At 37.0% G+C, this 25,087-nt stretch overlaps 1 protein-coding gene across 3 annotated transcripts in view; it reads right to left on the reverse strand.

Moving 5' to 3' along the window:
* Nucleotides 1–2,903: 2,903 nt before the first annotated feature.
* The window catches only part of LOC139119243 (zinc finger protein 84-like), a 35,337-nt gene continuing 13,153 nt past the window's right edge, over nucleotides 2,904–25,087 (reverse strand). Inside the window, exons 1-3 of one of the 3 annotated variants that reach the window (XM_070682941.1) lie at nucleotides 7,175–7,429; nucleotides 5,644–5,766; nucleotides 2,904–5,232 (exon numbers count right to left, since the gene is read on the reverse strand). In XM_070682941.1, coding sequence (XP_070539042.1) covers nucleotides 3,196–4,833 — 1,638 coding nt within the window. In that variant the 5' untranslated portion in view covers nucleotides 4,834–5,232; nucleotides 5,644–5,766; nucleotides 7,175–7,429 and the 3' untranslated portion in view covers nucleotides 2,904–3,195. Of the gene's footprint in view, nucleotides 5,233–5,643; nucleotides 5,767–7,174; nucleotides 7,430–25,087 lie in introns of those variants that run through there. The other 2 variants (XM_070682950.1, XM_070682958.1) reach the window with 2 other exon arrangements.

A 25,087-nucleotide genomic window follows, 5' to 3' on the forward strand; every position in this document is an offset into this window, starting at 1 on the left:
AACGATCTTTGTCTTTAAATCAATGTGCCAGTAAACAGGTCTAGCAGCTAGTTATGTCATCAAATCTGTAATGTTAAGGGTCATAACAAATGTGAGAAATCTAAAACATTAAATATGTTGTTTTTTATCAATTTTATTACCAAAAGCGCATGAAAATCTCTGATACTTTGAATCAGCCATCCTGCATATTTGTAACATTCATCAAAATCTCATTTCTGTTCCACAATTCATTAAATAGTCCACAATGCAGGATTGGTGTACATTCCAAAACTACATTTATGAAAGACCCCTAAAATCAATTAGTTAAAGGGGGGTTAGAAATTTCCCAAAACTATCTAACTGCTGCTCTGTTTGGCTCCATTTTTCTGAATCATAACCTTGGAATTAGTCTGAATATCTCTACCAAATATCAATGCAGTATGTTCAGCGGTTTTTGACTTTTTGTCGTTTACGGAAATGGACACTGTCCACCACCGGTTGAAGCTAACCCTATATCACAACTTTCAGATGTGATAATGACCTATGGTCATTATGTTAAAAAATACCGCCAATGGCGCTTGGACATAATGACCGCCTAGTATTATCGGCATTTATCAACAACCACACTCACTGTGAATTAGACAGACCACGAAGTCAATGAGCAACATATAGCTGAAAGACTATTTTTCACATTGCGATTTTAAGCTCATTTTTATGAGAAAAGAGACATGTATATGTATATGGAGAAAAAGCAGAAGACATATTTGTATTTGTTTGTTAAGTGACAATCATATATGCATCTCTTGAAATTTTGTGGTTATAAGGTATAACAGTAGTGTAAGAATAATGAGGTATGAATAAGTTAGTAAAGCTAAGTTGACAGTAATTAAGATTACAAAAATTATACACTAGGCTGGGAAATCTGATTGAAATAAATGTTGAAAAGTAGCAAAGTCATGGTCATCTTTTGTCAAATACCTCGTGTAAGTTCATGAACTTTACATAAATCTTGCTATGGATTTGTTGCTAATGGGCAATAACTGTGTTTCAGATCATTTGAGAGCAATCTATCCATGACAGGTTTAAATTGTAATATACTTCTATTTAAAAGGAGAGAAACTTCTCAAATAATTTTTTTCCCTGTAATTTGCTGTGAGAACACATGGACAGATGCCCAGGACTCTATGCTGGTGCTACCTTGATAACTAACCTACAACTTGTAACGTCATTGTCTAACCTGTTCACCCCAATTTCCTGTAGACAGGTCCACACTCTCCATTGATAACAATTGGTTTGGGCCATACCATTGTAGTGAAAGACTGTAACATGTGAGGTTGTGGATACTTAATCTCTGGAATGTCAAAGTCTGTATATTGACTCAAGGATGTTTACTTAACAAATGCCTAGGGTCATCTCAAAAGTGAGAATCTAAACTATGAAATATGTTTTTTTTAATGCTTTTGATGCCCAAAAGACCATAGAAATCTCTTATACTTCGAATCAGCCATCCTGCATATTTCTAACATTCATCAAAACCTCATTTCTGTTCAACAAATCATAAAACAGTCCACAATGCAGGATTGGTGTACATTCCAAAACTACATATATGAAAGACCCCTAAAATCAATTAGATAAAAAGGGGGGTTAGAAATTTCCCAAAACTATCTAACCGGCGCTCCGTTTGGCTCCATTTTTCCGAATTGGAACCTTGGAACCAGTCTATGTATCGGTATCAAATATCAGTGCAGTCTGTTCAGCAGTTTTTGACTTTTTGTCGTTTACGGAAATGGACGACATCAACACCGGTTGAAACCACCTCTATATCACAACTTCCAGTTGTGATAAAAATCATCCTTGGTGAACTTCCCCTTTAAGGCAACTTATCTCTCCTCAGTCACACACCCTTTGCATTCGTAAGGCCTGATATGTTATGCTATTGATTAACTTGCCCTAAGATTGTTCTCTGATAATTTTTGTTTTTACCTGCTTTAATACATTGACATTTTTAGAAGTGTCAGTATGCATGTCTTACACGTACACCATTCTTTTGCATTCATGAGGTCTTACATTTGAATGGTCAACATATGTATCTTAAGACCGCCCTCATGTTTGAATGTTGTATGACACTTTTGCAATGGTATGATCTGAATCTTTTTAAAGAATCTTTTTAGGTAAATATTCACCATGCTGTTTGTGTTTATACAGTAAGATATTTGAACCGCTGTGTTCATTTGATCTTTGAGTGGGTTAACACATGCCTTATAAAAATAAAAGTATGTGACCACACTCTTTTACACTCATGTTGTCTGACATCTGAATGGGTTAGCATATGGCTTTTAAGATGGCCCTTGTGTTTGAATGTTTTACCACACTCTGTACATGTCTGACAACAGAGAGGATCAAAATAATCGCAATCATACCAATCCATAATCCAATAACACTAGGTCAAAATTTGTAAGACAATAGTTGTAAACATAGACACAAAACAGCACAGAACAGACAGTAAATAGACGTACAAACAAAGTCAAATTCATGAAAGAAAGATATATGGACCTCTGGCCAAAAGACCAAGAAGGGATGTCAGGTGTTTCGAAAATAGTAAGCGCATCCTGCCCCACATGTGGCACCCGCCATATATCAAACTGTAAGTCAGATAGGTATTGGTCATTAACTAAGGCCCAATGTCAACATATGGTTGAGTACCTCGTCCTTCCTTTTAAATGTTTTACCACACACTCTGCATTGATATGACTTTTAAGATTGCCCTTGTCTTTGAATGTTTGACCACATTCTCTACATTCATGTGGTTTGACAACAGAATGGATAAACATATGGTTGAGTACATGGTCCTTCCTTTTAAATGTTTTACCACACTCTCTGCATTGATGTGGTCTGATCTCTGAATGGATCAGCATATTAATGTTTGTGACCACACTCTATACATTTACGCTGGCTGGTACCAGTACGGGTCAACATACGCATTATAGGTCAGTGATTCTGTGTGAAAGTTTTACCAAACTCTGTACATTCATATGGTCTGACAGTCAGTGACACAAGAATGGATTAATGTATGGTTGAATACCTTTTTCCTTCCTTTTAAATGTTTTACCTCAAGTCTCTGCATTTCCGGGTTCTGATCTTTTAATTGGTCCGCATGCGCCTTCTAAGACTGCCCTTCTTTATGAATGTTTGACCACACTCTTCACATTCATGCTGTCAGACACAAGAATGGATCAACATATGGTTTTTAAGATGGCCCTTCTGTGTGAATGTTTTACCACACTCTTTACATTCATGTGGTCTGACACCAGAATGGATCAACATATGCTTTTTAAGACTGCTCTTGTGTGTAAATGTTTTACCACACTCTTTACATTCGTGTGGTCTGACACCAGAGTGGATTAACATATGGTTGAGTACCTGGTCCTTCCTTTTAAATGTTTTACCACACTCTCCGCATTTATGAGGTTTGATCTCTGAATGAGTCAGCAAGTGCCTTTTAAGACTGCCCTTCCATGTGAATGTTTTACCACACTCTGCACATTCATGTTGTCTGACACCTGAATGGATCAACATATGCTTTCTAAGTCCGTACTTCAGTGTGAATGTTTTACCACACTGTGTACATTCATGTGGTCTGACACCAGAGTGGATCAACATATGTGTTGTAAGAGTGCTCCTTTGTTTGAATGTTTGACCACACTTTGTACATTCATGCTGTCTGATACCAGTATGAGTCAACATATGGATTTTAAGATGTTCCTTCAGAATGAACATTTTGCCACACTCTATACATTCATGTGGTCTGGCACCAGAATGGATTAACATATGTTTTTTAAGAGTGCACCTTAGTTTGAACATTTGACCACACTTTGTACATTCATGCTGTCTGATACCAGTATGAGTCAACATATGGCTTTTAAGGGTGCCCCTCTCTGTGAATGACTTACCACACTCTGCACATTCATGTGGTCTGACACCAGAATGGATTAACATATGGTTTTTAAGACTCTGCTTCTTTGTAAATGTCTTACCACACTCTGTACATTCATGTGGTCTGACACCAGAATGGATTAACATATGACTTTTTAGACTTCCCTTATGTGCGAACTTTTGACCACACTTTGTACATTCATGTTGTCTGATACCAGTATGAGTCAACATATGGCTTTTAAGGGTGCCCCTCTCTGTGAATGACTTACCACACTCTGCACATTCATGTGGTCTGACGCCAGAATGGATTAACATATGACTTGTAAGACTGCCCTTTTGTGTGAATTTTTGACCACACTTTGTACATGCATACTGTCTGGTACCGGTATGGGTCAACATATGGCTGTTAAGATTGCTCTTCCGTGCAAATGTCTTACCACACTCTGAACATTTATATGGTCTGGTACCGGTATGGGTCAACATATGGCTGTTAAGATTGCTCTTCCGTGCAAATGTCTTACCACACTCTGAACATTCATGTGGTCTGACACCAGAATGGATTAACATATGACTTTGAAGAGTGTCCTTTCGTATGAATTTTTGACCACACTTTGTACATTCATGCGGTCTGGTACCGGTATGGGTCAACATATGGCTGTTCAGACTGCCCTTCTGTGTGAATGTTTTACCACATTCTGCACATTCGTGTGGTCTGACACCAGAATGGATCAACATATGGTTGAGTACATGGGCCTTCCTTTGGAATGATTTTCCACACTCTCTGCATTTATTGGATATGATCTCTGAATGGCTCTGCATATGACTTTTAAGATTGCCCTTCTTTGTAAACGTTTTATCACACTCCTTGCATTTATATCGTCTGATATTTGAGTTGGTCCACATGTGTCTGACGATTGTCATTCTGAATTAATGTTTCACTGCACTCACTGTGTTTGAATGGCTGGAGATCAGAATTGATTACTGCAAGCCTCTTGAGATACATGTTGTCTCTGAAGGTCTCAACACTTTCTCCACATTCAATTTCTTGTGCCCTTGAGTTCAAGTTATGTGCTCCATCATTGCTGTTTTTCACATAATTTTTACCACAGTCAGTGCTGACTTCACCATCATAGCTGTCCCCATTATGAGAATGGCACTCCATCAAACGGAAGGGATCTTTGTGTAATGTAGATTGGTGTTCAATATGATTGCCCTCATACCATGGATTCAGGTCTTTGATGCTGTTCTCTTGGTTGGACATACCATATTCCCATGTTATACAGCAGTTTTGCATAATGCTCTGTACAATTATTGATGCATCTGTAAGTAGAAAGATTAATGTAGAACAGTTCAGTAGAGTATGGTAGTGAGGACAAGGCTCCATAAAGAAGTCTTGGGACAGAGAGAGACGTAGGCTTTTGGTGTTACTAATGACTTCATGTAATATTTTACAAAACGGAGACATTTTCATGGATTTTATTGGACTAGTTAAGAGCACAGCTGGTTAGCCATCATAGCAATCTTTATCCAAAAATTACATGTTAATGGTCACATACAAAGTTACTGAACACAACGTAAAGGCAGCACAGCACAGCAAGGCACAGACTATGAACAAAGTACACACATAAGTCATACAGACACACACACACACACACACACACACACACACACAATGACATACATACCATACCAAACAAAACTCAACATCATCACTGTAAAGCAAAACTTTACCTTCCATTGATAATGTATTGTCTTGATAACGTTGACACAGCTTTTCAGTCAGTGTCTCTAATGGTTTCACTAGCTCATGCACATTGTCGAAATGTTTTAGAGACTTGAAAATTGCACAACACTCTGAAAGAAATACAAAATGTTTCTATGTTAGAGTTAAGAAGCCATGGAGTAACATTAACATCCAATCTATGATATTCCTCAACTGAAACAAAACAAATAAATAATAAATAAAGTCTCATCTCCAGCACAACTTAGTTTAAAAAAAAACTGTTGGAATTTTCAGTAAAGTCAATGTTCACAATATCAACGCACCTTGGGCAAACCCTCTTTCATCACTTCCCTGTAAACATTAAAACTTTTTAACATAGTTCTACTAGCCGATGCGAAAATACTGCACTATACATTTAATAAAACTCCGAAAGTCACAGTGACGTCTTCTTGCTTTCACTGTATCACGAAAGTGCAAGACTGGAGATTAGCGGACACAAAACAGTTATGTTTGAATATTGCTAGGAACTTATGAAGTCCACTCAGCCGATCCATTTTAGGTGGTGTGTCTACCATTCTTTACTTGTGCAGATATCTGTGACAATGTATAGCTCTGTGTGCAGGAGCTGTGGCCTCAATAGCTGAAGTGATGTATCACCATCCGCCCAAAATACCCAGGCAAAACCTATGGCTAAAGTATGGCCTCTCGTGGTTAGAGTCCCAAACAGAATTACACAGCCTAGTCTAGGGTCTCTCTGTCATCTTTTGGCCTTCAGCATGCAGAGCCAGTGCCACTCCCTGACTGTTTGTTTGTTTGTTTTTTGAATCCATATAAACAATCAGGGAGTGGCAGGGCACAGTCCCTCCAGAGTGACCTTGGGCAGGGTTAATCAATGTAGACCCCCACCCCCAACTCGGGGCATAGTGGGGATGTGGAAATTAGTCTTAAGAAATTTGTAAAATGCACCACCTCCTGGGGCAAGACAATCTGGAAAATTCCCACCTAAACCAAGTAAATCCCCATCATTTCCCTGCCCAAATGGCCCAGACATTAAAATGCTGCGCTTGTCCATGACAGTGACAAGGGGGATCAATATGAGGACATTGCCCAACCCTCGGGCATATTTTCATGGCAGACCCTGCGTACAGGTCTGTGTGTTCCCGGCGTGGAGGCCGTATAACGCCGGGAACACACAGACCTGTACGCAGGGCATATTTTCATGGCAGACACGGTCTACCCGGCTCCCCTCCCCCCATTTGCCCCGTATCGCCCGAGGTGACTACAGTCGGGGGTTAGTTTACACTGGCTGCCGTGCTGTAATATTACAGATCCGCACCTGTATATACGGCACGTCCATCGGTAAACCCGTCCATCTTACTTGTCGTGTTCGGAGGTACACAGCGAACAAAACCTTTTGACCCTGAACAAAATACCGTTTACTGGGTTACAGGGGCCGTCCACCGTGTACAGACCACAACCTATGCAGTACACCGTATATACGGGTGTTTCACCTCCTCTTCACATGGATCATAGGCCTACCTTGACAGGCTTGTGGTACGCCACAGTTGTTATTGAATGCACTTCCAGTTCCACCGCCGCCATTGCAGTTCGTTCTCTCACAGGGCTCCAAATCCGAAAGAGGACAGTCCTTGTTCATTATTTCCGCCGATTTCATCTTTAGAGTACGAATATTATGTCGCTGAACAAATATTTTAGAAGGATGTAAAATTCAAAACTCTGATTCCGTAAAAGGCACTGTCATTCGAGAAAAACAGCGGCTCCAGCTGCACCGTGTTGGGTGCGAATTCACCAAGCTTTGTTTATATAATATGACCTTTGACCCCTCAACTGAACATTGAAACATCCGTTGCGGCCGCTTTGCACAGAGACAATTACTGAATTATACCGCTCGGGTCTATTTAATCAAATTGTACGAGAACTCCGCATAATCTTACTCAGGCTTGTTGAATTTCAACATAATTTAGAAAAAACATCATCATACATCTAAAAGATTTTCATATTTGCATTATACGCTGTAAAATCAAGTATTTTTCGGGCTGTTAAAACATCTGTACAGTCACTGAGTCAGTAGGCTACTAGTCTGTAGGCCTACTGCATGCAATTCAGTTGTTGTGTTATGAATGGTGGAAGTGAATACTTTGTACAGTATTGCCTTTAACGGGTAAAAAAAATCTCTTGTGTAGAAGATATGTCTTAATAATTAAATTGTCAACAAATACGTAGAATTACTTTCTGTATAGCATTAGCAGTGTTATAGCCAGTGTGCGTGATTGCAAGAAACCACGCATATTTTAACAAAGCCCCCCTAAATCAAACGCAAGAGTGCGACATGTTGCCCAGCTCTCTACCATGAGATATTAGATTATGATTTATTATGTTGGGAGATAATTTAGGTGCGGTGAAAAGTAAAGGTTGATATAAGCTGTCCTGTGAACACCAGGTTAGACCCTAATTGACTTGAAAAGTTATTGCTTATCTTACATTGTAAAGCATTGATATACTGTGTTGATATCACATTGTCCATTATTGTTATCCTGTAGCTTCAAACACGACGTACACACCATCCGTTGGGGGCGCTTTACCAGAGACACTGCTTCTCTGACATCCTCACTGTTGGCCTGATTTTATGTAGGGACTTTCAAAAGTGTTTGCAATAAAATAAGCGATTCTCTGAAAACGGTCATGCACAAAAGACAGTGACCTTTCACAGGCGGGTCACAGTCAATATCAATAATATCTCATTTGTATGACCTTTCACAGAATATTTTTAATCTTTAATCCCATTTCCCACTAAACTTTATCATATATAAGTATTCCATTGATGCACATATTTTTGAGACAAAGAATACTAACAACTTCAAGTAATATTTTTGTAATAAATTTCCAAGCCGTATTAAATGTTTACATTTTATTGGCAGCTCTTATTTCATTCAACGTGTTCCTGTCCCGGTGAACGTGGATATTGAGCATTTGTGTTCCCTTTAAAAATACATTTACAAATTTGACTCCCTGGCAGGTTTTCTGAATGTGAGCCTGTCCAAATTCCGGTCCGTCCTAAAGTAGATGAAAGCTCCCTAACTAAGTTTCCAGTCTTGTGTGCGCCACTTTGAACTACTGCGATGTGGGAGAAGAGTTTGACGATATCGTCTCCTACACCCTGTACTACGAGTCATTTATTATATATCAACCGTAATCTCTTGTTCTATTCCCCAAAATAGGTTGAAAGCATACATAGTTTCTTTACAAAGTGACTTTGTACATGTAGAATGCATTGTTATTGATAACGTTTGAACAGAATTCACTCGTTAATAGTCTTCACATGCATAGGCTGAGATGACATCTCATTACCCTTTAGAGAGTAGAAAAAGTTACTGTAGTTTTTTTTATTGAAAAAACAAACATAAAGACAACAGACAACAGAAAAGACCTGAGGAAAAAGAAAGATAACACAGAAAGAAGAAAAGCTAACCATCAAAAAAGTTCACAAAATCTCCCCCCTTTTCAACATGTATCCTTTGCCTATCTTTTGACATTGCTACATACTTTTCTGTTTTGTAAACAGAATTCACGTACAATTTAAACTGAAGAACATTTGGCAGTGAATTAGCATTTTTACATCTAAAAATAAAAGCGTCCCATAAGGAAGATGAGATTTATAAGTAAACTAGAACTCGAACACGAGTCACCAAGTATACAGTAGATTGCATTAAGCGTTATGGTATTTAGTGTAACCATTTGAAACCACTCCTTTACTGAAATCCAAAAACGATTTACATAAATACAATCCCAAAATAAATGATAATAATCCTCTTCAACCTCTTTGCAAAAATTACATATCGGTGAATTAAAAGTAATCGATTTGAGGGAAGAATCTTCATTATCAACTTATATTGAAAATTCCATAGCTTAATATCACTAGTTAATTGGAATGGAAGCACTAACAACTTTTTCAGAAATATTATCTCATCAAATAAATCGTACCAGTACCAAACTATGTGTGGAGGGAGGTCCTCAGTGTTTTCTATATTTACAAAGAAAGTGTAAATCTCTCTGTTAATTTTTAAACCAGACAAACATTTAGGATTGCGAAAATTAGGCCTACAGACCTGTAATTTTGATGAATGTGAATCCTGTAAATATTTCTTCCAATCTGTTGGTATTGCAGACAATAATTGATTGTACTGAAAGCGAGTACAGATATTACCATACATTGTGATGACATTTTCATAACTAAAAAACTTACAATTATCGTCGAGAAGATCGTTAATAAAAATTATACCATTCTCAAAAAAGCGTTTCCTCATTATTGGCTTGTCTGTAATACGTATTTTAGAATTATAACAGATCAGTTGTTGGCAAACATCTACCTTGTCAACAACAGTGGTGAAGTTATACTGCAGCCACGCTGAAAAAATTCTCGTAAGAAAACAGAACTAATGGGCTTTAAGCGATCAAAATCAGTCTTATCTAAATTAACATAATAAAAAGGAGGACCACCAAAACCGAAAAGCAAATATTTATACCACTTACTGTAAAATAAACTATTATTACACAAGAGTCTAATAAACCAGGCATTAAAGTATTGTACTTCTTGAAGAAGTCGCTATTGGGTGAAGGGAGAGACATAAACAAATAGGTAAACTGTGAATTAACCAAAGATTTAATAACTGTTACTTTCCCGTAAAGAGTGAGCCCCCTACCCTGCCATGGCTGCAGTAACTTCCTCGCCTTTTCAAAACGTGGATAAAATTAGCATCAACAAGATATGATAAATCTCTTGGAATCTGGATACCAAGAACATTAACATCGCCATCCGTCCAAATTAGGGGACATTTGGTATTGATATGAAATCTGTGTTTTTAAGTGACCCCAATACGTAGCACCTTGCATTTATCATAATTAGGTTGCAACCCTGATATTATGGAAAACACATTCAAGATATCAAGTATTGCATAAAAAGAACCAGAAGGAGTCGGGATTGAAACACAGACAGATAGACACAATGAGGCCGCCAGAGAGACATCGATAGTCGGACAGACAAGCACAGAGCCACAGATTGACTGAGTGTGTAAACTTTTTTCACAGTATAGGAAGATTTAACCGTTAGAGATTTTTGCATATCATGGCGGCCTGAACAGACGTGTGCTCTCCAACCTCTGCAAGCTTTTTTCTATTTCTTCAAAAATTGAGAGTTTATTTACCTTGGCTGCAATAATTATTGACATTACATCATTGTGGTTCATGTGAACTACTTTTTTTAGCCATATGGTACGTAAGAGTAAAAAAAGACAACGGCAGAAGTCTTCGACAAGTTCCACGTGTGGTCTCAACATGGCGTCTTATGCTGCTACCGTGGGTATTGGCAATGAGAGTGTTACGCAACATGATGATCAAGATATTTTCCCGCAACTGTCGACACCAGAACTGAAGGCTTTGGCAACGATACTTACTAAGCAAAATGAAACTTTGTCACTCAAATAGACCAAGTGAAAGAAGAATTAACTCTAGAAATCTCCTCGGTCGTCGCTAAATTGAACTCAACGGTGGAAAATGTTACAGACTTGAAGGAAAAGGCACAGGTCCAGTAGGCATGTGATGATTTTTCGTATTCTTATCATAAAAAATAATTATGAATATTAATAAATTATTAATATGAATGTTACAGAATATTAAAACTTTTTTACACACAATGTCGTCTACTTTGTGTAAATGCCGTCTGGAAACCCCATTGTTGTGATAATTATGATTATTAATAAATTACAATTATGATTATCAAAATCATATTTTACACATTGTAATCTGCTTATGTGAACAACCCTCTGGAAACCCTTATATAGTTTCACAATCTATGCCAAAATTATACAAGTGACACCATTGCCCAGGTTCAGTCTACGGTGAGAGTTACTACACATATACACTGTGTAGTAACTCTCGCCGTAGACTGAACCTGGGCAATGGTAACTCTCGCCGTAGACTGAACCTTGGCAATGGTGTCACTTGTATATTTTGGCATGGATTGTGAAACTATATAAGGTTTCCAGAGGGTTGTTCATATAAGCACATTACAATGTGTAAAATATGACTTTATTAATCATAATTTATTAATAATCATAATTATCACTACAATGGAGTTTCCAGACAGCATTTACACAAAGTAGACGACATTGTGTGTAAAAACGTTTTAATATTCTGTAACATTCATATTAATAATTTATTAATATTCATAATTATTTTTTATATAAGAATACGAAAAATCATCACATGCCTACTGGACCTGTGGAAAAGGTCGCTGACGTGGAACGCTGCCAAGAGTGCCAGTCATCGGAGATTGATTCCCTGCGTAAGATGCTAGCTAATGAGCGTCGTGAGCGGATAACTGCTCAGCTGTTATTAGATAGATATAGTCGAAATATGATATACTTATACGTGGTATCCACTATGAGAAAGATGAAGATTTAGAACGCAAAACTCGGACCTTTTTGAAGAACTCGTTAAAACTCCCGACGGCTGAAACCGTACAATTGAGTTCCGTTCATCGTCTTGGTACGCCTTCTGAAAATCGCCCGTCTCCTCCAGTTATTACAAGGTTCAAGTTGTCAGTCTCAGCGGTAGGAATGATGTGCTTAGTCGTGGACATTTATTGAAGACACCAACTTTGTCGTTCATGAACATTTACCACCTGTCCTACAGAATGCACGCAATAAACTGTTGCCTGCGTATTACACGGCCAAGAAAGATGGCCACCGTCTCAAGTTACGAGTACCACCACGAGACTGTTGTGCTTTGTTAATTATTGACGGTAAAGAGAGCAAACGCTTAGATGCAGTGGTTTAATTTTTTTTATATGTGAACAACTTGTCCAGATATACACTGAATTTAAAATTTGTCACAGTTTTTTTTTTTTTTTTTTTTTTTTGGGGGGGGGGGGGTTTCCCTGTCTCTCTCATATTGTTAGTCGCGACGTTGGAGACGCCTGCTTTTCCCCGTTGTGCTCCATCTGTTGGCACCTCGTCTGAAGTTTGGTCGTGTTTCGGTTTTTGTTTGCTCATTTTTTTGTTTGTTTGTTTTTTCTTGTGTCTTTGTTTTCGTTTCTTCTTGTTTTTTTGTTTTTGTTTCCTTGTGTGTTGATGTTTCCCCTTTGTTTGCTTTCTTCCTTTCTTTTTTATGTCATGACAATCCCCATTTTCAGCTATTGTATACATTTGGTGTATTTTGTAAGTTATTTATTTCAGTTATTATTTCCCACTACTTACATATATGGCTGTTACTTCCAAAGTTGAAATTGCTTCATATAATTGCAATGGATTAGCAAATTCAGTTAAAAGAAGAGAGATCTTTACTTGGTTGCGAGATAAATCTTACAACATCTATTGTTTGCAAGAAACTCACTCCACTGTATGTAATGAAAGTTACTGGAAAGCTGAATGGGGTGCGGATATTTTTTTCAGTCATGGTACTAGTAATCGGAGAGGGATTGCAATTCTTTTGAAAAATAATTTTTCGTATACAGTAACCAAGAGTCCAAGACAAGTGTAGATTCTGAGGGTAGGTGGATTATGATGGATATTACTGTTGATACTCATCGGTTCATTCTTGTTTGTTTATATGCCCCAAATGATGATAATCCCCTTTTCTTTGAGATATCCATTCACAAATTGTCGATTTCTGTGGTGATGTGTCTGATATCCTCATTTGCGGGGATTTTAACACACGTTCAAGATGATTTGGTTGACAGAGTAGGTACTGGAAAGAATGTTTATCATCGGAATGCATTCGAGAGCATTAAACATTTAATGCATTCGTGGGACTTGCATGACATCTGGCGATTACGTAACCCTTCTGTAAGGCGATACACGTGGAGGAGAGGCAATTCGGCCAGTAGGATTGATTATTTTTTAGTGCCATTTTCTTTTGTCTCAAAAATAACAGGTGTTACCATCGGCGAAAGATATCGCTCAGATCATCACCTCATTGGTATTGGTTTGGAAACTAATGTGTTCACACGTGGAAAGGGGTATTGGCACTTCAATAATTCTCTCCTCAAAGACCAAAATTTCATTATCCATTCACAACGTTTTATTTCCAACTTCTTTGTTGCTAATAATGGCTCTGCAAACCCTCACAGTGTCTGGGATGCCTTTAAATGTGCTTTTAGAGGCCACTGTATTAAGTTTAGCTCATTTAAGCAACGCAAAAGAACAGAAAAGGAGAATTGTCTTATTAGAGAAATTAATGAATTACATGCCATCATTGATTCTGGGTCTAGTCATTGTCAAGGTGACCTTTCTCTCCGTTTGTCATTGAAACAGGAAGAACTTGAGTCTCTGTATGCAGAGAGAACAGGTGGTCTCATTATTCGTGCTAAAGCTAGGTGGATGGCTGATGGCGAACGTCCGACGAAATATTTTCTTAATCTTGTTCACAGGAATTATTCGAGGAAAAATGTCATGACTTTAGTACAATCCGATGGTACCATTCTGTCAGACCCATTACAGATTTTGAGTGAAGAAGTTTTGTTTTACAGGAAACTTTATTCATTCGATCATCCCCCTATTTTACTTAGCAATGGAAATTGCCGAACTTTCTTTCCTGATAATTATTCTTGTCGTCTAGGTAGATCTGAACGGGAAACATGTGAAGGTTTAATTACGATCAATGAGTTGTGGCAAGCTATCAGATCCTTCCCAGCTGAAAAATCTCCTGGCTCGGACGGTATTCCGGTTGAAGTTTAAAAAACATTTTTCAAAGAATTATATACACCCATGCTTCAATGTTTTAGTCATTCATATAATCTTGGGTTTTTATCATCCTCACAAAGAGAAGGGCTATTAGCACTTTTTTGAAACAGGATGCACAAGGTAATGATAAGGATCCAGTTTTTCTTAAAAATTGGCGACCTTAACTTTGCTTTGTTGTGATACTCGCATTTTGGCCAAGTGTCTTTCATTGCGAGTAAAACGGGTTATCACAAATATTATAAATGAGGACCAAACAGGTTTTATTCATGGTAGATTTATAGCAGATAATATTAGGAGGATTCTTGAAATTATAGAATTGTACGAGAAGAATAATGAGCCTGGATTAGTCTTTATTGCCGATTTTGAAAAGGCCTTCGATAAAGTGAGATGGGATTTTATTTTTAAGTGCTTGGATTTTTTCAATTTTGGTCCATCATTTATGTCATGGGTGAAAGTTATGTATAACAACATTTCTAGTCGTATTATTAATTATGGTCATATTTCTGATAATTTTAGTCTCTTTCGGGGCGTTCGACAAGGTTGTCCGCTGTCACCTTACTTATTTGTAATTGCTGTAGAGATTCTAGCGATTCGAGTAAGAAGTTGTAAAGAACTAAAGGTCTTAAAACAGGTCCCTTCGAAAATAAGATTTCACAATACGCCGACGATACTAACTTCCCAACTGAACCAGACCGAGAGTAGAAAAGTTACTGTAGTCGCCATTTAGACAACATTTGTGAAAAAAATCATCAAAACTTACAGGCTGTATTCATATGCAACCTGGAAACGGGACGGGAGATGTGGCATGCGGATTATAAAATTTCATACTTACAATCATTTGCCAAATCTCGCTCAACTAACCATCTGGTGTCTCTATGAATACCGTTTTTGTAATCAAAATGCAAAATTGGTTCCTTCTTCCCTTTAATAAATAAAGCCGTTGATATTTTGAAAACAGTGAGTGAGTGATAGAGGAAATGGATACGGAAGCATTTCCCCCTCCATTCAGGCATCAATTTTTCCACTTGTGCAATTTTTTTTTCGTGATTACCACTATTTAAAGAGGCACTCCCACTTGGTAACATTTTTAAAACACATTTTTTAAATGCCAACGGTCGATATTTGACGTGGCGACTGCGCTTGGATTGCGAGATATCGATAAAAACATGTCCTCAAAAAAGTAAAAGTTTGAATTCCGGTGCCCCACCTAAAGTCAGCTTCTAAACATCGAACGTTCGGCACTGGGGCAATTGTCAACTAAGCTATGGAGTACGACTCCGAGTCTATGCTAACGCTGCTGTACACTACAGTACCAGGCTCGCGTCGGTAATCAGTCATGCCCCGTGGGGGAAAGCTGAGTCTTGCTGACTCGGAGAAAAAAGCGGAAAAGAAAGTCTGCTAATTCCACCAGAATTCGCATAGGTGACTAGCACAGATACGTGCGGTTGATACATAGCGGCCGCGTTGTATGTACGCATACCACGCGCGGTGGGCGCCGCTATGCATCGAACCACGCGTAACTGTGTGGCAGACGACAAAATGTAGTCATCGGAGGCGGCTAATATTTTACACGTAAAAACTGATATCTATGTGGTATTGGTTAAAAATATAATAGAACTGACTGAGAATAATGAAAACGACAAAAACTAAGGAGAAGTTTAAAAACAAAATTACCTGAAGTGAAGGCATAATCCTGTGTATAAAAAGTCTTGGCATAGGGCCAAAGTCCCTGAAGCTACTATAGACATGGATACAAAATTAAGTATTTCCTGACTGTATGAAATTATCTCACTAAGGTCATCCTAGGGACATGTAAACCAAATATTAAAGCACTTTTGTGGAGGGACCGTGATTAAAGCTGTCTGACCAGCGGTTTTGAAAAAACAAGCGACTCAACAGTTGACAGAGCTCTGCTGTGTTATGTAGAGAATAACCTTTTGTGACACATGTATTGATGAAGAAGGTGGATATCTGTGATAGCTCATTTCAGGATGGCCTGACCAAAAATGGAAAAAAAATTCCGTAAAAATACAGATTTGCATATTTCATCACAATTTTAACAAATCTAAGTTGGGTTATCCCTAGGGACCTGTATACCAAATAACAAAGCTGTCTGACCAGTGGTTATGAAGAAGAAGATTTTTTACCAAAAACGCCTTTTTTGGTGCTAATTTGCATATTTTCAACAATATCAAAATTAATAAAAAGAGTTTCTCAAAATCATATATTTTATCCACACAACAAATATCAAATCAGTAAGTACTGCAGTTCTCAAGATATTTGAGTGGACGGACGCCTCACAAACGGACATACATACATACATACATACATACATACATACATACATACTGACAGTGCATGCCGGACAGATACCCATCCCAATAGCTTCTATAGACTATATTAGTCTATAGTAGCTAATAAACGAGAGTTAATTACATTCTAATTAAAGTAAACAAGACTTGCTTAAATCAAGATTTTCATCATAAAAAAACAGCATATCTGTCAGGTTATAAAGAATCTTAAGCTGGTTTAATCTTTATCAGTATTTTCATCCTATTAACCAAGCACATTTTAACTTTCAAATTAACATTGTAAGTAAGTTCTGTTGAATAAGTTGAGACTGTACGTACTCAGAGAAAGCACACTGAAGAGACAAATGTTTGAAACTTAAGAAGTTCAAGGTCATCAAAAGCATCATGTAACACTTTCATTGCACTGTTTACACAGATTGCATAATTGCTATAAATAGCACATGACGAATCTTACAGCCCAGCTTTACCATAAAAACCCTATCACTTTGACCACTCTTTTAATTGACCACTCTATTTTTTTCCTCAAAAAGTAATTTTATTTTATCCTTACCAAGTCAACCATAAATGGAAATTAGAACTTTCTCTATCTCTATTTATTTTACCACCCTATCATGACAAACTATTTTGAGCAATTTCTTTAAGATAACATACAGGGCACAATAAATGACGGTTCAGAATATGTCAAGTTGGGATTCAGGAAAGTTGCCTTTGCATGTTTTAATCCTCCAAGATGGTAGGCATTTCACTATGAACTGTCAAAAAAAGTTGAACTTTCTGATAATTCTACACTAAAATTATTTTGGCTTTGATGATTTCCTAATTAATTCAATTATTTAAAATCATATTAATTATTTTTTTCTGGGTGAATTGATAGGGTTTATACAGTACAAGAATTACATACGATGTAAGTCAAATTTTGATAAACAAGTCATCGTTGATGACACAGTCCCCACTTGTTAATGGGTACTTTGATTACAGGTCCTCAGAGAGGATAGAGTCCTCTTCATTAGGTCTGTGATAAAAATACTTTTGAATAAATTTGCTTGATACATGTCTGAGCTGTAGTTCAGGACATGAAAGAAACGTAATAAAATGGCCACATGGCGGCCTTATTGGATCGTATCACAGAACAAATCTATGTGCATATGTATGACAGTCATCCAGCTCTATGGGTTTGCTCAGAATTAGATATATGCATAATTAATGAGGTACAGTATGAAGCATCATAAGGTCTCCAATCATACCATATATGAAGGGTGTACCACTTGTGGTTCCTGAGTTATGGACAAATATGTATATTTAAGGTCAAAGGTCATCGACGTCATGTGACATTTTGTCAAAAAAATTGTAGTGCTAAGTTATCCCTATATACCAAAAATCAGACCTCTAGCTCTATTTGCTTGCTCAAAATTAGATATGCACATAACTAATGAGGTACAATATGTGGCGTCATAAGGTGTCCCGTCATACCATATATGAAGGGTGTAGCACTTGTGGTTACTGAGTTATGGACAAATATGTATATTTGAGGTCAAAGGTCACCGAGGTCACATGACATTTTGTCAAAAAAAATTGTATTGCTAAGTTATCCCTATATACCAAAAATCAGACCTCTAGCTCTATTGGCTCGCTCAAAATTAGACATGCGCATAATTGATGAGGTACAATATGTGGCGTCATAAGGTGTCCCGTCATACCATATATGAAGGGTGTACCACTTGTGGTTCCTGAGTTATGGACAATATGTATATTTTAAGTCAAAGGTCACCGAGGTCACGTGACATTTTGTCAAAAAAATTGTAGTGCTAAGTTATCCCTATATACCAAAATCAGACCTCTAGCTCTATTTGCTTGCTCAAAATTAGATATGCACATAATTAATGAGGTACAATATGTGGCGTCATAAGGTGTCCCATCATACCAAATATGAAGGGTGTAGCACTTGTGGTTACTGAGTTATGCACAATATGTATATTTGAGGTCAAAGGTCACCGAGGTCACGTGACATTTTGTCAAAAAAATTTTAAAGCTAAGTTATCCATATATACAAAAAATCAGACCTCTAGCTCTATTGGCTCACTCAAAATTAGATATGCACATAATTAATGAGGTACAATATGTGGTGTCATAGGGTGTCCCATCATACCATATATGAAAGGTTTAGGACTTGTGGTTACTGAGTTATGGACAAATATGTATATTCGAGGTCAAAGGTCACCAAGGTCACGTGACATTTTGTCAAAGTGTCTGAGATATCTGCGTGAACGGATGGACTCATGGATGGACTCATGGACGGACATGACCCAATCTAAAAGCCCCCTTGACTTTATCTTTGGGGACTAAAAACTGTGTAACTGCATCCTTTTTGCAATATGAATACGATGAGAAACTAAATGTTTATTTTTCTTGGCCTTATACATGGGAGTCTATGGACTGCCTTATACATGGGAGTCTATGGACTGCCTTATACATGGGAGTCTATGGACTTCCTTATACATGGGAGTCTATGGACTGCCTTATACATGGGAGTCTATGGACTGCCTTATACATGGGAGTCTATGGACTGCCTTATACATGGAAGTCTATGGACTGCCTTATACATGGGAGTCTATGGAGGTGAAAACTAAAAAGTCCTCTAACACGGCCAAATTTGATCGTATTGTGAAACAAATCGATGTGCATCTGTATGAGGTAGGGTACTATCCAGGCGTCTCTGAGATATCTGCGTGAACAGACGGACGCACGGATGCACGGACGCACGCACGGACATGACCAAACCTATAAGTCCTCCCCGACGGTGTCCGTGGGGACAAAAATGACCAAAAAAATTCCTTAAAAATACAGATTTGCATATTTCATCAAAATTTGAACAAATCTAAGTTGGGTTGTCCCTAGGGACCTGTATACCAAATAACAAAGCTGTCTGACCAGCGGTTATGAAGAAGAAGATGTTTTACCAAAAACACCTTTTTTGGCATTAATTTGCCTATTTTCAACAATATCAAAAAATTAAAAAAAATAGTTTCTCAAAATCATATTTTTCATCTACACAACAAATATCAAATCAGTAAGTACTGCGGTTCTCAAGATATTTGAGTGGACGGACGCCTCACAAACGGACATACATACATACATACATACAGACTGACGACGGACGCCGGACGGATACCCATCCCAATAGCTTCTATAGACTAAAGTCTATAGTAGCTAACAAGCGACTCAACAGTTGACAGAGCTCTGCTGTGTTATGTAGAGAATAACCTTTTGTGACACATGTATTGATGAAGAAGATGGATATCTTAGATAGCTCATTTCAGGATGGCCTGACCAAAAATGGAAAAAATTCTGTAAAAATACACATTTGCATATTTCATCAGACTATATTAGTCTATAATAGCAAATAAACGAGAGTTAATTACATTCTCATTAAAGTAAACAAGACTTGCTTCAATCAAGATTTACGTCATAAAAAAACAGCATATCTGTCAGGTTATAAAGAATCTTGAGCTGATTATCTTTTAATATCAGTATTTTCATCCTATTAACCAAGCACACTATAACTTTCAAATTAACATTGTAAGTAAGTTCTGTTGAATAAGTTAAGACTGTACGTACTCAGAGAAAGCACACTGAAGAGACAAATGTTTGAAAACTTAAGAAGTTCAAGGTCATCAAAAGCATTATAAGGAATCATGTTACACTTTCAATGAACTGTTTGCACAGATTGCATAATTGCTATAAATAGCACATGAGGAATCTTACAGCCCAGCTTTACCATAAAAACCCTATCACTTTGACCACTCTTTTAATTGACCACTCTATTTTTTTCCTCAAAAGGTAATCTTATTTTATCCTTACCAAGTCAACCATAAATGGAATTAGAACTTTCTCTATCTCTATTTATTTGACCACCCTATCATGACAAACTATTATGAGCAATTTCTTTTAGATAACATAAATGGTGGTTCAGAATATATCAAAGTTGGGATTCAGGAAAGTTGCCTTTACATGTTTTAATCCTCAATTCACTATGAACTGTCAAAAAAAAGTTGTACTTTCTGATAATTCCACACTAAAATTATTTTGGCTTTGATGATTTCCTAATTAATTCAATTATTTAAAATCATATTAATTATTTTTTTCTGGGTGAATTGATAGGGTTTATACAGTACAAGAATTACATACAATGTAAGTCAAACTTTGACCAAAATGACAAAAAAATTCCTTAAAAATACACATTTGCATATTTCATCACAATTGAACAAATCTAAGTTGGGTTATCCCTAGGGACCTGTATACCAAATAACAAAGCTGTCTGACCAGCGGTTATGAAGAAGATTTTTTATCAAAAACACCTTTTTTGGCATTAATTTGCCTATTTTCAACAATATCAAAAAACTAAAAAAAATAGTTTCTCAAAATCATATTTTTCATCTACACAACAAATATCAAATCAGTAAGTACTGCGGTTCTCAAGATATTTGAGTGGACGGACGCCTCACAAACGGACATACATACATACATACATACATACATACATACATACATACATACATACAGACTGACGACGGACGCCGGACGGATACCCATCCCAATAGCTTCTATAGACTATAGTCTATAGTAGCTAAAAAGTCTTGGCAGTTGGAGGTAAAATTGCGTGGTTCGAACTTATTATGGACTCTCTAGAATATCGTCAATCAGCACAACAACAAACCTTCAGGGGATATCGGGTCATAATCAGAAACAATCGTAAAACTTCGGGATGTGAAAAATACGCTCAGGAAATGACATGTTTTTATCGATATCTCGCGATCTGTGCGCAGTCGCTATGTCAAATATCGACCGTTGGCATTACGAAAATGTGTTTTAAAAATGTTGCAAAGGGGGAGTGCCTCTTTAATATGCGGTTTTGACTTAATTACATGTCAGTGGTTAACAATTGCACATCTGAAATAACGAGTAGTATTCTATGAAGGAGGAGTCCCCGCCCGGAAAGCAAATGGTTCTCCCCTTAGAATCCATCAGTGCCCACTTTCAATCAAATTTAAACCCTAAGCACTCCTTGGCGGCCAAAGATCACGTCTGTGTGAATTTGGGTAGTGATAAAATGCTAAAATACAAGCGACATAAGAATCATTAAGTAATAGCCCCATGTAAGTCAGGAGTGAATAGCTATATGCTTACCAGCTCCAAAGATAGCCTCCAGGTACCCAACACTCACGACGTACCCGTAGGGCTATTGACTAATAGAAATGTGTTAACTAAATCTTAGCCTGCATCCACAAAATTAATAATGGTTGGGGTGGGTGGGGGTGGGGGCTGTACGAATTGTGATTAAAATATTTTTTTAGGTCTAGGGATGCACGTAAAGAAAAAACAAACATGTATTTGGCAGTTCTACTTGCAGATGTGCGACACTACCTGTTATTAGCAGTTTGTAGGGCCATATTTCTATAAGTTCATAAAGTGATTAATTTTTAAATGCATCAGTGGATTTTTTTATTTTTATAAGTCTAAGGCGACTTGAGTTAATCCAACTGAAGAGCACACTGTAGCAAGGCAGTAGCTGTATGAACTCTGAATATTCTGACAATATTTTTGTTAAAATTATAAAACTGCACTCTTGTTCTACTCCCTGCAGCATGTTGAACTGTCCAATGTCAATGTTCAGCTTGCCAACACACACACACACGTGTATATATATATATATATATATATATATATATATATATATATATATATATATATATATATATATATATATATATATATATATATAAGGGATGCTGGAGAATTGATTTTACAATGTCATCTCTACAACGTTGTTTCGTGAGTCGCGAAACTCACTCATCAGGAGACTAGACTCCAGTCTAGTCTCCTGATGAGTGAGTTTCGCGACTCACGAAACAACGTTGTAGAGATGACATTGTAAAATCAATTCTCCAGCATCCCTTATATATCTCGCTCTACTTTTGTATTGAGCACTTTGTATCGGACAAGTCGAACCGCATACTTCGTATATATATATATATATATATTGTATTTGATATATTGCACAAAATATTGAAAAATGTATCAACAGCTGCATATTCTGCCCCTTTAATACCTACTTGTTTGCATTTTTACGAAAAATCATCCATGTTGAGATTTTTTTGAGGTATGTCATATTTGATATTTTTCATCTACACACCAAATATCAAATCAGTAAGTACTGCGGTTCTCAAGATATTTGAGTGGACGGACGCCTCACAAACGGACATACATACATACATACATACATACAGACTGACGCGGACGCCGGACGGATACCCATCCCAATAGCTTCTATAGACTACAGTCTATAGTAGCTAACAAGCGACTCAACAGTTGACTGAGCTCTGCTGTATTATGTAGAGAATACCTTTTGTGACACATGTATTGATGAAGAAGGTGGATATCTTTGATAGCTCATTTCAGGATGGCCTGACCAAAAATGGAAAAAAATTCTGTAAAAATACAGATTTGCATATTTCATCAGACTATATTAGTCTATAATAGCAAATAAACGAGAGTTAATTACATTCTCATTAAAGTAAACAAGACTTGCTTCAATCAAGATTTACGTCATAAAAAAACAGCATATCTGTCAGGTTATAAAGAATCTTGAGCTGATTATCTTTTAATATCAGTATTTTCATCCTATTAACCAAGCACACTATAACTTTCAAATTAACATTGTAAGTAAGTTCTGTTGAATAAGTTGAGAATGTACGTACTCAGAGAAGAGCTGATTATCTTTTAGTATCAGTATTTTCATCCTATTAACCAAGCACACTATAACTTTCAAATTAACATTGTAAGTAAGTTCTGTTGAATAAGTTGAGACTGTACGTACTCAGAGAAAGCACACTGAAGAGACAAATGTTTGAAACTTAAGAAGTTCAAGGTCATCAAAAGCATTATAAGGAATCATGTTACACTTTCAATGAACTGTTTGCACAGATTGCATAATTGCTATAAATAGCACATGAGGAATCTTACAGCCCAGCTTTACCATAAAAACCCTATCACTTTGACCACTCTTTTAATTGACCACTCTATTTTTTTCCTCAAAAGGTAATCTTATTTTATCCTTACCAAGTCAACCATAAATGGAATTAGAACTTTCTCTATCTCTATTTATTTGACCACCCTATCATGACAAACTATTATGAGCAATTTCTTTTAGATAACATAAATGGTGGTTCAGAATATATCAAAGTTGGGATTCAGGAAAGTTGCCTTTACATGTTTTAATCCTCAATTCACTATGAACTGTCAAAAAAAAGTTGTACTTTCTGATAATTCCACACTAAAATTATTTTGGCTTTGATGATTTCCTAATTAATTCAATTATTTAAAATCATATTAATAATTTTTTTCTGGGTGAATTGATAGGTTTATACAGTACAAGAATTACATACAATGTAAGTCAAACTTTGACCAAAAATGACAAAAAATTCCTTAAAAATACACATTTGCATATTTCATCACAATTTGAACAAATCTAAGTTGTGTTATCCCTAGGGACCTGTATACCAAATAACAAAGCTGTCTGACCAGCGGTTATGAAGAAGATTTTTTACCAAAAACACCTTTTTTGGCATTAATTTGCCTATTTTCAACAATATCAAAAAACTAAAAAAAATAGTTTCTCAAATCATATTTTTAATCTACACACCAAATATCAAATCAGTAAGTACTGCGGTTCTCAAGATATTTGAGTGGACGGACGCCTCACAAACGGACATACATACATACATACATACATACATACATACATACATACATACATACATACATACAGACTGACGACGGACGCCGGACGGATACCCATCCCAATAGCTTCTATAGACTATAGTCTATAGTAGCTAAAAAGTCTTGGCAGTTGGAGGTAAAATTGCGTGGTTCGAACTTATTATGGACTCCCTAGAATATCGTCAATCAGCACAACAACAAACCTTCAGGGATATCGGGTCATAATCAAAACAATCGTAAAACTTCGGGATGTGAAAAATACGCTCAGGAAATGACATTTTTTTATCGATATCTCGCGATCTGTGCGCAGTCGCTACGTCAAATATCGACCGTTGGCATTACGAAAATGTGTTTTACAAATGTTGCAAAGGGGGAGTGCCTCTTTAATATGCGGTTTTGACTTAATTACATGTCAGTGGTTAACAATTGCACATCTGAAAATAACGAGTAGTATTGTATGAAGGAGGAGCCCCCGCCCGGAAAGCAAATGGTTCTCCCCTTAGAATCCATCAGTGCCCACTTTCAATCAAATTTAAACCCTAAGCACTCCTTGGCGGCCAAAGATCACGTCTGTGTGAATTTGGGTAGTGATAAAATGCTAAAAT

This window comes from Ptychodera flava, chromosome 2 (genome assembly GCF_041260155.1).
Source record: "Ptychodera flava strain L36383 chromosome 2, AS_Pfla_20210202, whole genome shotgun sequence".
Classification (NCBI taxonomy): domain Eukaryota; kingdom Metazoa; phylum Hemichordata; class Enteropneusta; family Ptychoderidae; genus Ptychodera; species Ptychodera flava.